Genomic DNA, 13793 nt, shown 5'->3' on the forward strand with positions numbered 1-13793 from the left:
CATTAAATCCTCCTACCCCTTCTCCCCAAAACTATCACAGATGGATGGTACTGGGCCACATGAGTGAGTTCTGTCTTCTTCACTAGAAGACAAAGTCAGTTTCTCCTTTCTCACATCCTTTTCTTCCTCTGCCATAGCAGCCTTTAATAAGGACATATTTGAGTGAAGATTCCCTTGTAACACAGCTTGAACATCCCTGTTCACTATGATAATTTTGAATGGAAAGCACCACTGCTACCAGGTGTGTGGAAAACTCACCTGCTTGGTGTACAGGGCAACTTTCTCCTGTGCTTCTGGAAGTAGCTCAATGTCTCTTGCCCCATAGACCTGCTGGGCAATAAGCCTGATCTTGTCTACAATAGGTAGCTAGAAAAACAAAAAAGACAGGCAAATCAGCATGGCCAAGGCACAAAGCCCTGCAGCACCACAGCAGTTTCAGATCCTCCACATGTGTCATCAAGTGCACTTCTACAGACATAAGGCTTAATTTCATCTGCTGTAGAACAAAATACAGAGTATTCTGAGAGCTTTCAAAACATGTTTCAATATTTCAATGGGTAGCTAAAACAGTAAGAACTGACTAACTAGGTCTGTGAGACTTGTGGAATCAATGTTTCAATTCTAACACCACATTTCTTCTCAATTTCTCAGGCAGCCTTTTAGCCCTAAACAACTTAAGCTAGTGAAACCAACTGATACAAACAAAGCATCTCTGTAATAGTGCAAGTTCCTACCTCCACATTATAGAGGAACCTGAAGTTGTTAGGTGCCTGGGATGCTCTCTGAACAGCTCGGGCCAGGGCCAGGGCTCCTTTCCCTCCCTCTGCCCAGTGAGTGCACTCCACAGCATCGAATGCTCCTGCCTCCTTTGCGTGTTGTACTACAAGGGCCAGCTCAGCCTTTGTATCTGTCCTGCAAGGAGAAAGTCTGCATGTTTGTACCAGGATGCACACACAGTAAATGAATGTTCATTCTTGACAAGATCCAAAATGTGTCCAAAGAAATCACAGCTAGCAGAAAGCTGCTCAGGGTTATCAACCACAGTCTCCTCCTTGGCTGGCATCAGCTTTAACACCACAGCTCAAAGTACTTCTGCTGCATAAAAAGACCACACAGTGGTTGTTTGCTGTGCAGTATAACAGAGCCCAATTCATGCATTTTCCAACAATGCAAAACTGTGGCCTTCCAGTATCTGAAGGGAGCCTACAAGAGAGCTGGAGAAAAACTTCTTACAAGAGCACGTAGTGACAGGAACAAGGGGGAATGGCTTCAAACTGACAGAGTAGGTTTAGATTGGATACTAGGAAAAAATTCTTTGCTGTGAGGGTGCTGAGGCACTGGAACAGGTTACCCAAGTATTGAAACTGCTCCTGAAAGTGTTCAAGATCAGGCTGGATGGGGCTCTCAGCAGCCTTGTCTTGTGAAAAGTATCCCTACTCATGGCAGGAGAGCAGAACTGGATGATCTTTAAGGTTCTTTCAAACCCAAGCCATCCTATGGTTTTATGACTCTGTGGAAATGCTGCCAACAATACATCAACAGTATTGAGAACAAGAGTTTGTGTTAAACACAGTACATGAAATGGCACAGTGTTACACCCTGCACCACCCCCCATCCCAGCTCACTCACTTGAAAGCATTGACAGCCACGACCACCGGGACACCAAACATCCGCGCGTTCTGGATTTGCTTGTTGAGGTTGCTGCAGCCTTTTGCCACCAGCTGAAGATTCTGTGGAGAAGCAGCAAGCAGGGAGCATATTTTATCAGGGGCAGGGAAACTTTTTTTCCAAACCCACTAAACCAGAAGCTAAAGGTAAAAACGTTAAATGGGAATGAAACCACAAAGGCAAATCCCCAGTGCTGCTTTTGGAACAGTCCAGACCACTGCAAGCTCTTGGACAGGAGACAGGAAAAAGAGTGACTACTTCTAATGATCACTGGCTTCAGCCCCCAAGTCAAGGTAAGAGAAACCATTTTTTATCACCTTTTGGTATGCTTAAAATGTTAATACCTGTTCTCATTAACTCCCCACAGTAAAGCCTCAGTTTCCTCTCTGACAGATTTCTCTTTATAGATTAAATATCACCAGCAGTGAATTTCATGAAATACATTTGAAGTCTGTGGCAACAGCTTTTAGTTTACATATATTTACATTTTGCAGCATCAGAGACTATTCCTGGAAATTCAGACATTTCATCCCTTCCTATGCAAAGGATAATATATACAGCAGCTCCACGAGTGAAAGAGCTGCAGCAATGTAAACAGCCTGATCAATTATCCAAAGGGTACACAACCATTCAAGGCATAAGGATGGAAGGTGAGACTTTAGTTCACTTCCCTTGCTTGCAAACGAGGGGGGGATAAAAACAAAATCTGCTGCTAAGAAGAGAGTAATTAGAGAGGCACTCTGGATATTTTCAGAGACAATATTTCAGCTAAGCAATTACTCCACATTGAGAGGGTTGGGGAAACAGAGTAGATACTACTATGAAAAATTGAGCATACAGACAACTGTGTTAGTTAAGGAGTAAAAAGGGCTCTGAACACTGGCTAGGGTCAAGGAAAAGAAATGTTTGAAAGAGCAGAGCCAAGGTAACATTAGAAAAAAAAAGAACTTTACAGCTTGCATGAAGAAGCCTTTCTATGGCAGCTAAATAAATGACACACTAGTAATCCAGGCATGCACTGCATGACACCATCATGTCATGACCACAGTTAGCTGGTCCACTGTCACAACAGCTTAAAGATTACCTCTTCTGTGTATTCCTTTGGCAAAGGCACCCCAGCAGTGACCTGTGGAAAAAGGGAAAGAAATGGAGTCCCATAAGACTTTTATCCATGACAGCAATCCCTACTTGATTCTTATCAAGATACAACACTCTACTCCATGCTGATCCTTTTTATTTCTAAAAAAAAAATAAAAGGAAGAAAAAAAGACTGCATGATAAAATACATGACTCACTCTGGAACTGTTACAAGTGGCCCAGCATGCAGGCACTCCACTAGGGCAATAAAACAAGCAGGTATGAACCTGGAACATACTATAATGGAGCTGTTGACAAACAGGGAAATATCAATTCCCTTTACAACTCTGAATTTCAAGACAACTTCAAGCTGCTCAAATGCTACAAGGCTTTAAGTGACTGGAACAGAACAACAGGAACAGCCCCTCAGATCCACTGAAAACCTTCCCCAGTACTTACTGCAGGTCCTCCCCCGTGCATTTTCAGAGCTCGGACAGTAGCAACCAACACCACCACATGAGGCCGGAGACCAGAATAGCGGCACTTAATGTTGAAGAATTTCTCCATGCCTATGTCTGCACCAAATCCTGCTTCTGTAACTAGAGTAGAAAATAAAAAGAAGTTTGTGAAAGATTTCTGGGTGCAGAAATCATATTTTGATTATATAAATCTGAAATTTCTTCCAAGAAAAAAAAATTTAAAAAGCCCAAAGACAGTCATGATAAAAAAAGGCAGATCCCTCCAAAACAAAAAGCAAACAAAAATACCTCACACTCCACACACTTACCAACAAAACCATCTTTACCCACAAGCTTCAATGCTATTTTGTCTGCCAACACAGAGGAATTCCCATGTGCAATATTGGCAAAAGGTCCAGCATGAACAAACACTGGTGTTCCCTAGAACAAGGGGGATGCAGGAGAGAGAGAAAGAGGAAATCAGAAAGTGCAATTTTGCAAATATGCAGCATGTCAGGAGCTAAGTACTGTGGTATTTGAAAGCAAAGAAAAACACTTTTAGAAGACAGATCTTAAAGCCTTCTGATCAGACATTTGTTATCAGCAATAAGGACTACAGGGCAAACAGGATTATTATAATCTCCATAAGTGGAGATATTAATCTGCTTAGGAAAAGGATGTCTAAATCCCAGCAACTCTTTGTCATTCTCCTTCATCCACACCATTTAAATTCCCCAAACACTTCTTGACATTAAAGACAACAGACCAAAGACACAGCAAATTTTAGTGCATTTGCTCAGGGTCATCCCACATGCCAGTGGCAGACCTAGAATGAACCCAGCCCTCTTCCCTAGCCCTGAGCACAAAACCACAGTAAACCCCCAACTCTGAGCTGAGCAGAGCCACACTGACTGTGATGAATCCTTTAAATCAGTAAGTGCCTTCTCAGAGCCAAGAACCAAATAACCTGTGCTCACCTCTAGCGTCTGCATGAGGTTTGGTTTAACAGTATCTTTCATCAAGACAGCCAGAGCTCCAGTTACTCCCTGAAAGAAAAAAGGACAATCAGTTTCCAGATGTACCAAGACCTTGAGATGGTTCCTATGCGGTGTAAAGGCTCTGATTTTGTCCTCGAGGGCTTTTGGTACCAGAAGTTGCTCAACATAGAACTAACTAGTCAGGGCAAAGCAGAAAAACGACCTTTACATTCCTGTAAGAGGAGCTGTGATTTCTGGTGGGAGCAGCCTCTTGGTTGTGACCTGGCTGAGCCATGACTTTGTAGCAAAGGCATAAAGAACAATTCATTCATGTTTCAATGCTATGGCAAGGTCAGCAGGTAAGAGCAGCAAGGCAGTAACCCCTCAGTAAGTATGGTTTACTGCAGCCCATGCAGCAGCAGAAAGCAGTGTTCTTAAATTTTGTAGGTCCATTTATCCTGGATTTTTCTTCCTTCTTTTCAATACATTTGTCTACATACCGGCCTTAAAATGTCATAACAACCTGCTACATCCTGCTCAAGTCTCTCGTGCAGAAATAACTTTGAAAGTGAACCTCTGTGCTGATGAGAACAACCAGGCTGACATGAAAGCAAACACTGGAGCCCACATTTCCTCCCAGGTGCAGCCACATACTCTGCTGAATTCTGCTTCCTGAGCAAAGAAAGCTTATGATTTCATCCCTATGTGCTTTGGGAAGAGAAGATGTGGGTCTGGCCATTTTTGTGACTGACAGTCCAGTGGAAATCAAACCAGCTGTTATCCAGCACTTGAAAAAGTAACAAAAATTGCTGTCGTGAGTCCTGAGCCAAATGTTCACAGCAGTTATGAAAACCTTGACCCATAATCTCTTTTTCTTCCCTTTCAATTTCAACTGAATTGCAGCACTCAAAGACATGAAAGACTATTTCTTTCCAAGACATTCACTGCTTTGTTTCATTAGTTTCAATCTTGCCACATGAAAGCTTATTTAACATTTAATGGAAAAGCTTTAAACTTCACTCATCTCCACAATAATGAAAACTGCAGAGCAATATTTCCATGGTGACATTTCAGACCCGTGTCGCTCAGCACACTTCCATACATCCCATCCCTAAAACCTGCAGTCACTTTTTGATTCCATGATCCTTCCCAGATTTTTTTTGCACTTCCTGGTAGCACACTCATGACATTGGTTGCATCACAGCAGCAGGACCCAGCCTGGTCTCTGCAATCACATTTCTGCCTGCATGAGGAGTGGGTAACATGGTCCTAACAACATGAGCCACTGGCTGCCATCAAGTGCAAACATAACAGACAAGAGAACCTGTTGGATGTCTGATACCATCTTCCATTCTGCAATTGGAATGGACAGAATTAAATTCTTTAGAAAGTTTAAAAAAAATTGAGATGAAAGACTTCTATCACCTGGAGTCTACAGAAAAGAAAAAGAGACTCCCAAGCCAAGCACCATCTGCCTACAAGGCTGATGGGCAGTAAGAAACACTCCTGTTTTCCAGAAAAAGGGTTTAACTCAGTTGCTTAAGTTAAACTGGCAGCATGCTAGGTGTAGGAATTAAAATCTCAAAGCTGCCTACAGAACTTTGGCTCATGCTCTTTCTCATTCCCAACAAATGTCTCACATAGGGATTTACAGACAAATTGTTCCAGCCAGGCACTTTTCCTGCAAGGCCAGAGTCAGGCCATCAATCTACTGTTTCTTAGCCTTATCCTGGGAGGAAGTAAAACAAATAAACAACACTCCCACATCCCTCCAGCACATAAGGAAACAAAAAACCTGCAGCAAGATAGCAAGAGCTGGGTAAGCCTTAATGCCCTGTCCCACCTAGCTGGGGACACAGGTCGGGAAGGAGTGCCTGGGACACAGGGCATTGCCCTGACACCATGTTGAAGCACCATTTGGGAAAATGCTATTTGACACACTCCACAGATCTGCCAAGAACTAACAATTAGTGGAGGGAGAGCTGCAAAACAATGCTGCAGCTTGCAACTGCTGCTTAGGGCTGCTTTACACACTGGTAACAGGCATCACCAGGACTATGACATTCAGCATTTCATGAAGGGAAATTAAACATTTGTGTCCCTCATCAAAGGCTGCCTTACAGAGAACACACACTTTTTGCAAATGCTTTGGCTTTTATAGCATTCATAGACTCCCAGAAGAAAATATTTCATTGTCAGTAATTGAATTTGCAAACGCTTTGCTCCTGCTCAATGTTTTCCTCACTCCAGGGAGCCTAAGAAACAGGATGGCCAGCAGGATGCATTTTGAGTTCTGATTCATAAACATGCTTTTTTTGTAGAAACCACCACGTATTTCCCCTGTAACTCCAATGGTGCCAGCTGCAACTTGACACACAGCACATCCCACAGGACCCTTGTCCCTGCCCAGGTCACACACACACCCTTCTCTGGATAAGGTGTGAAGGTGCCACACTGAAGGAAAATAACCTTCATTAACTGCAAGGGCCAGGATTTTATCTTTGCTCTTCTAAATGTTAATTTCTTTTTTTTTCATACAACCGTCTCTCTGCTTTTTAATCCAAGGACTTTCAGAAATAATAGGAAAAAGCATTTAATGGCAATGACTCTTACAAGGTCATCAGCTGTAACTGGTTGTCCTTTTTTGCTGGAAGCTACCACCATTCTGCCAAATCGCTTTTTCATATCATCCAACCCATCAGCCAGGGCTAGGACTGCCATGATTTCACTGCTCACTGTGATGTCAAACTGAGCCTGCAAGAGATGAATGAAGGACGTGAACTCATTAAGATTCCCTCCCAGCAATTCTTGCCTCTGTTCAATTCTTGAAACACGGCAAATCATCACCATTGTAATAAAGAAAAGAAAGAAAAAAATACAGACAAAGAATATACAAGAAATCCAAAGCATTGCTCTCAGAACACGTCCTTTAATTTGGCCATTTTAAACTGGATTTTTTTTCCTGCAAACTTAAACAAAACCTACTCATTCTGTTGCTATTACGTGTCTCTCCTGGCACGAACATTAGTGATTCATGTAAGAACACGTAACACTAACAAATTATATTTTTGAAGACTGAGCTCACTAACTCATCTGATCATTGCTAAACAATACAGTAAAAGACAAAAAGCCCACCAGCAGAAAAACCAGATTCTATAGGAAATGTAGGGTAAAATTCATCTGACATAATGCAGACACTTCCACCTTAGGGAAGCTAAGAACCCTAAGGACATTTAGAGTCAAAAGAAAGAAGCTTTTCTGAGCACAATTCATTTGAACTATAGATGTGACAGTTACTTAAGGGATGAGGGGAGTCACAGCCCAATTTCCTCTTTTACTCTATTGATTATACAATAAATCTAGGCAAGCTCAGATTCTGTGTCTAGTTTTGGCTGGATAAACCCCACCCAAAACACCAGCAGTAGTGAAGATGAACCACTGTCATGACCAGCTTTACAAAGGGCACTCCTGTACCACTGTTATACCACAGACATCCCAGTTTGGGAAGCCAATATTCAGGAGACAACAGGGAAGGAGGGAAGAGACAATTAAAACTAAAGACAGCACTGGTAGCAAATTTAACTGCTCAGCTGAGAAGACTTTCTGCTTTTTATTTAACAAGACAATGGTCAAAGATGAAAATAGCTGGAACTACAGAAACTTCCTTCAGGAACATCTTTTTCAAAGCACTTTTTAAGACATGTGAGAAAAGGGAACAATTACCGTCCGTGAGAAGCCTTTCTCTGTAGCAGACTGTCCAATAGTGATTTTCCTAAGGAATCTGTCATTTGTATCCAGTACTGCAAGGAATGCAGAAAGGTAAGATGTCACATTGTCAAGCCATAAATTCACATCTTTGCCCTATGACAAACACCCAGCCAGATCACCAATGAAGAGAAGATGGCACTTTGAGAAACCATCCCCTCCTAAAGAATGGCAAGTGCTTCTCAACATGATTCTTACACAAAAACTGCAATGAAATTAAGATACCCAGAGATACACCAGAGCCTGCACTGCATTCAGAGGGAGTCTGCATCCCTTTGTGTGCATTAACCACCAGACCAAAGCTTCTCTGAAAAGCAGAACTGATAATATTATTCCAATTGATTTTTCACCATCATTAACCAATATGAATCCAGGAAATTACTGCAGTCAAAAAGAAATAAAATTAACACTTTATAAGTTAAGTGATAAAATGGTCAGATACTATCATTTAGTGAGAATTGTTTTAGACAGCTCCATTAAGTCAAATTACCTTGGAAACACAAACTATGAAACACTGGCTTAAATTTGCTGTTTCCTTTTATATGCTTGAAATATTCCAAGTGTTTTATGAAGTATTTCCCATGAGGCAGACTACTTTAGTCTCATTACAGGTTATGAAGCAAATTCTGGAGAATACATTTCATACTGTATTTCAAAAGAAAGAAGAAAAAGCAATACACTTGGAGCCTAACTCAGGTAAAAAAGTAATCTTTTAAAGTTCTTTTGATAGTAAAATATTAAATCTGCCAGACCAGAGAATGATTCTACCTTCAGCTATCTTTAAAAACCTTTTAAAAAATCTGGGCTTCATTTGCTGTCAGTCTCCAACACAGCAAGTGGGCAGATTAAAACTGAGTTTTAATTCCAGAGCAGAACCCTCTTACTCACAGAGCAGTAAGGTAAAAAGGCTGTTGGCTACAGCTGCCAAATTCAACTCTCTCAGTGACTGACAAATCTAGAAACACAAACTGTCACCCATTAGCAAACTCAATGTTTGTGAATTCAGAGCAGATTCAAGCCCCTGTGTTAGACCCCTTCAGTTATGGGATCCCAGCTGCAGGCAGCTATCCCACCAAACTTAGGGAAGGAGGAACCAGTTCTGCCCTCTTTCCCATTTTCCCAGGAAACACAGTTTCAGCTGCAACTATAAATGTCTCTTTCGACACGTTTTCTTTCATTTAATGTCTCTAGTACCTCTTTGCCACGTTATGGTGCCTGGGTCAATGTCCAGTCTCACAAATGCATTTACTTCTTCCTTTGTCAAAGCCATAGGATCCGTTTTGTTAATGCCCAGTTTCTATGGGAAGAAAAGACAAATAAGAGGTATGGTGAAAATATTCCCAGGAATGAACCTTTTACTACAACACTGGAGCTTCGGCAGCACCATCTGCATATTCAGAAATAAGGAGGGGCTGTCTTTTTGTGACCCTTTCTTCCAGACCCCACCACAACATAAGATGTTCCATATCAGCATCTACTGGACATAGCTTGCTGCTGTCCAGCTTGGAAAGGACAAGGCAGACAATGGAGCTCACTAGGGCAGGTTGTCACCAAGCTCTGTGCAAGGCACCTACAGAAAGAGTAAGAGACAGCTCTGTACTTCTTTCCACGCCTTGTCCTTGTCATTAGCCTCACATGCTTACATCCATTTCTCCTTAGTTTGCCTGGGGTCACTGCACACAGCCACACGTATTTAAAGCCACTGCTTCCAGCATGCTGGTTAAAGCAGCACAAAGGAGGAATTAAACAATTCAGTCACAAGGCTGTCAGCATCGCAGAAAGCTGATCTTGAACACACTGGGAGGATGGGCAGCTTGCCAAGTTGCTTAATTGAGAGAAGAATTATCTCAAGAAGCCTGATAGAAGCACATGCTTAGGCATAAGGGAAACGATACAGTTGATTTATGAACGAGCAAGGTTTTTTAATTAACCAGACAGTTAAGTCGTATTTTTCTTCTGAAGAACAGCAGGGAAGAAGAAAGTCTGTTCTTTTCCTCTTCAAGCATATAATTTAGAAAAGGAAATAAACAACAACAATGACAGAGATACCATCTTTCTGGAGTATTAGCATTCTGTTCACATCTTGACATTTCATAACCACAAGAGTGGTCAGGGCAGAGTTCCCTCAGCAGTCCATCAGGAACACCAAGCAGTATGACATCATTTCTTGCTCAGCAATGGAAGCAAACCACACATTCTCTAATGGTTTAAGACATTATAGCCAATTAATGTATCAGGGTTTTATCTTCCCAAGTAGTCTGACTCTTGCTCGTGACTTCCAAATGGGCAACTGATCCAGCCTGAACACTCTACAAAACAGCCTTGTACCTTGAATGAGCTCAGCAGGGCTCAGTCTGTCCTCTTAGCTGCAAGGTTCAAGCCCAGTGCAAAACTATTCATCTGCTAATCCTCATTTTTGCAGAAGCCAATGTGAACTTGCATATGCCCTTAAATTTTGAGGAGCAGAGGAGCTGTGGGCTGCTCAGCGACTGCCATTCAATGACAGGGCTACTTATCTAACTAGGAATTCTTTTTTTTTTTGTTGCTGCTGTTTTTTTGGTTTGGTTTTTTTTTTTGGTAGAGGAGAAATTTGCCTTGTAGGGAACAGGTGGGGGTTTTTTTTCCCATTTTTCTTTGTTTTCTCCATCTGGGTAAGACAAAGAAAATTCTGTATGTTCTTTTTTTTTGCTGAATTTTATGAATTGCTTTTTTTTGTGTGCTGCATTATCTGCACAGCTGTCACATGGGAACCACTAATCTCTAGCTGTAACTGTGTGTTAGGTACAGAGACCGATTCTGGTCCTTTCTTAAACTGCACTGAACTGACACCACTAATAAAGGACACTAAGCTCTATTTCTTCCCATTGTGTTAATCATGGAGTTTTTGACAGAGTTGTAGCAATGATTCCTCACCTTCCTGCATCTGTTTTCTGTGCTGCATGAAGGGTTACCACACTTCTGCACACTTTGTGCAAAAAACAAATGCCAGAAGAATGGCCTAAGGGACAACACAGGGATTTCTGTAACATAGCTCTGCCTACCTAAAGGATAAGTAAGTGGAACAGAACCAGAAACCAAGGAAAAAAAGCAGTGAGCTCACCTGTAGCCTTCGGATCTGAATGTCTGAGAACTTCCTGACACCATTGACAGACGGCACCAAACGGTTGTAGAGAGCCTTGCAAAATAAAACACACAGGTCATCAGCACTGCTGGCCCATCCAAAACAGCCTGGCCAAAGTGGGCTGGGGTCAGATACATGGTAAGGAAGGACTGTACCTGGTCAGACTGAGTCAGCTCGTGGAACATGCGTGCGTCAATAGCAGCAGCGACCAGGTTGTTGGCTGCAGTGATGGCATGGATGTCACCAGTGAGGTGAAGGTTAAACTAGAGGACATGGAACATATCAGTTACCTCATCCTGCTGCAATTTTCATTATTCCAACTCACCGCAGACAGATGGAAAGAGAAGTATTAATAGTAATGTTAAAGTGGGTGAGGGTGGAGGGGGAGAGATTGCTCAGTGCAGTATGTGGAAGAGAGGAAAGAATTTCTTTAAAACATAAAAATGCCTCCCCCACACTCATGTCATTTTACAAACTTCTAAAACAAAGCTCCCAAATAAAAAGTTGTTTGTTTTTTTCTTTTCCCCTCCACCAGAACAGTTCTCACAGGCTCCTTGGCACTTAAAAGACCCCACTCAGAACGCTCTGTGTTCTGCATTGCTCCTCCTTCACCCTCCTACTGACCCCCTCATTTGCACAGCAGGTTTCACACATACATTAGCTGAAGTGGCTGCTGCTCCCACAAGGGAGTCTGAGCTAAACTGGAACTAACAACCTTGTGCAGCACTAGCAGTGGAGCTCTGTGGTTGCAGAGAGCTCTGCTTAAGGTAACCACCCAAACATAGAATCACAGGCAGAGCTTGTAGACCACGTACTACACAGTGACACTGCTAGTAGTTTTCTTAGTTCTATCTCATTAAAACATAGTTTGAGTGGGTTGGCCTACATGAGTTATCTGGCTGCACTGTAGCTGTGAAGCTGGTGAAGGATTTAGATTGGCTATGAGGGAAAATTTCTTCATGGAAAGGGTTGTCAAGCACAGGAACAGGCTGCCCGGGGAAGTGGTGGGGTCACCATCCCTGGAGGTATTTCAGAAACACGCAGTGGCACTTGGGAACACGATTTAGTGGTGGGCTTGGCAGTGCTGGAGGAATGGTTGGACTTGCTTAAAGGTCTTTTCCAACCTAAATGATCCAATGATTATGTCAGGTGAGTAAAAGGTGTGGTTAAAACAAACCCCTTCATCTCTAGCCAAACAGCAAAGGAAGAAGATGAAAAGGGGATATTAGAAAAGGTAATATGACAGAATACCTTACAACACCATTTTACTGAAGTCTTGTTACTGTGGTCTCAAAACCCACAAAGCTAAAACAAAGTGCAGCTAGTCACACACCGATTATAAATCCTAATTAGTAAATGATAATTGTTGTCTCATTCTGCATACATTCAACAAGAAGCAATTATTATTACCTTTGTTCTGCAGTATGAACTCAAAAGTTTTTCACTTGCTATTTTTTTTTTTCATAGGATAAAAACTGCATGCAGAATTATTAAATAATGTATCAAGGTCATTATTTTAACTAGTGACTCCAGATACTGTAAATTTTACCAGACATGCATTGACTAAAACACCCCCACAAAACTATGTGTATTTGTTCCATGTGGGTCATACTTAAAAAAAGTCATTCCAGCCAGTTTGGCTCCTAGAGTGTGGCTGTTTCCCACTGCAACACACAGTCAGGTATTTTGGCTTGTCTTACTAACACTCCTAAAGAGGAGGAGGTTATTTTTCCTGTCACATTTATTCTTCACACATGCTCTTGGCACGTGACTAAATCAATATTCTGCCTCCTGAACATCTTTATCTTTTATGGACTTGCTGCATCAATGAGAACAAACAGCCCTTTTGATCGTTTTTACTTTTCTTCCTGAAATTGTCCTGTGTCAATCTACAATGCATGAGACAAAGGCAGAATTCTACAGGCAATTGCTCTGAGAGCTGAGAGAGGCACAAGAGCACATGCTACACGTGCTTTTTAATTCCCTGCCTCCAAACACAGAATTCTACTTGTTGCCAAGTCACACCAGAAATATGCTCCTGTGCCAGCCCCCCACAGGCTGAGGTCTTGGCATTGCTGATTCCCAAATTCCTTTTTCCCAGTTCATGTTAGTAATCTAAAACACAAGTACTCCAAAATAGCTCACGGAAAGAGTCGGTGGCCACCACAGCTGACAGAACTATGCAATATTCTTCCAAAATTCATTAAGCCATTATCATCTTCATTTCAGCACTGGGAAAATGAGGCACAGGATGTACTTTGCTCCAGGGTACACAGCAATTCAAGGCAGAGAAGGGGAAGAAGAGAGGAACTGGGAATTCTTAGCTCTATGAAGTTCCCTGACCACGAAGACACACTTTTGAAACAACATAAGGATGGTTGTTTGCTAAAAAAACCCAAGCTTTGCTGAAATCAAGCACCCAGTTCTATCAAGTGCTAAACTAGGTCATAAACTCATACATTTTCTAAGTTATCTGACTGCAGTATCTCTTCAGGGTCTGTGAGCTGTGAGGGCAATGAGGCTTTGTATAAAGAATTACCTCTTCCATTGGGACAACTTGACAATAGCCACCACCTGCAGCTCCACCTGCAGAGAGACAACAGTCAGACCACACCAGTCCAGCTGTCTCCAGCCCAGTGCTATTCATCTGTTTGTTTAATGGCTCCAAGAGAGCAGCTACCACTGAGCAGCCGAGGTTAAGTCCCAACACAGTACCTTTAAAAACAA

At 42.1% G+C, this 13793-nt stretch overlaps 1 protein-coding gene across 1 annotated transcript in view; it reads right to left on the reverse strand.

Moving 5' to 3' along the window:
• Positions 1–13648, reverse strand: part of LOC102040140 (C-1-tetrahydrofolate synthase, cytoplasmic) — a 20012-nt gene extending 6364 nt beyond the window's left edge. Inside the window, exons 1-13 of the mRNA XM_031066326.1 lie at positions 13606–13648; positions 11222–11329; positions 11046–11120; positions 9140–9242; positions 7904–7980; positions 6794–6934; positions 4181–4249; positions 3533–3644; positions 3205–3344; positions 2753–2794; positions 1630–1730; positions 735–912; positions 259–366 (exon numbers count right to left, since the gene is read on the reverse strand). Of these exons, the coding sequence (XP_030922186.1) occupies positions 259–366; positions 735–912; positions 1630–1730; positions 2753–2794; positions 3205–3344; positions 3533–3644; positions 4181–4249; positions 6794–6934; positions 7904–7980; positions 9140–9242; positions 11046–11120; positions 11222–11329; positions 13606–13614 (1263 nt within the window). The 5' untranslated portion in view covers positions 13615–13648. The remainder of the gene's footprint in view (positions 1–258; positions 367–734; positions 913–1629; positions 1731–2752; positions 2795–3204; positions 3345–3532; positions 3645–4180; positions 4250–6793; positions 6935–7903; positions 7981–9139; positions 9243–11045; positions 11121–11221; positions 11330–13605) is intronic.
• Positions 13649–13793: the final 145 nt, after the last annotated feature.

This window comes from Geospiza fortis, unplaced genomic scaffold, assembly GCF_000277835.1.
Source record: "Geospiza fortis unplaced genomic scaffold, GeoFor_1.0 scaffold23, whole genome shotgun sequence".
Lineage (NCBI taxonomy): Eukaryota > Metazoa > Chordata > Aves > Passeriformes > Thraupidae > Geospiza > Geospiza fortis.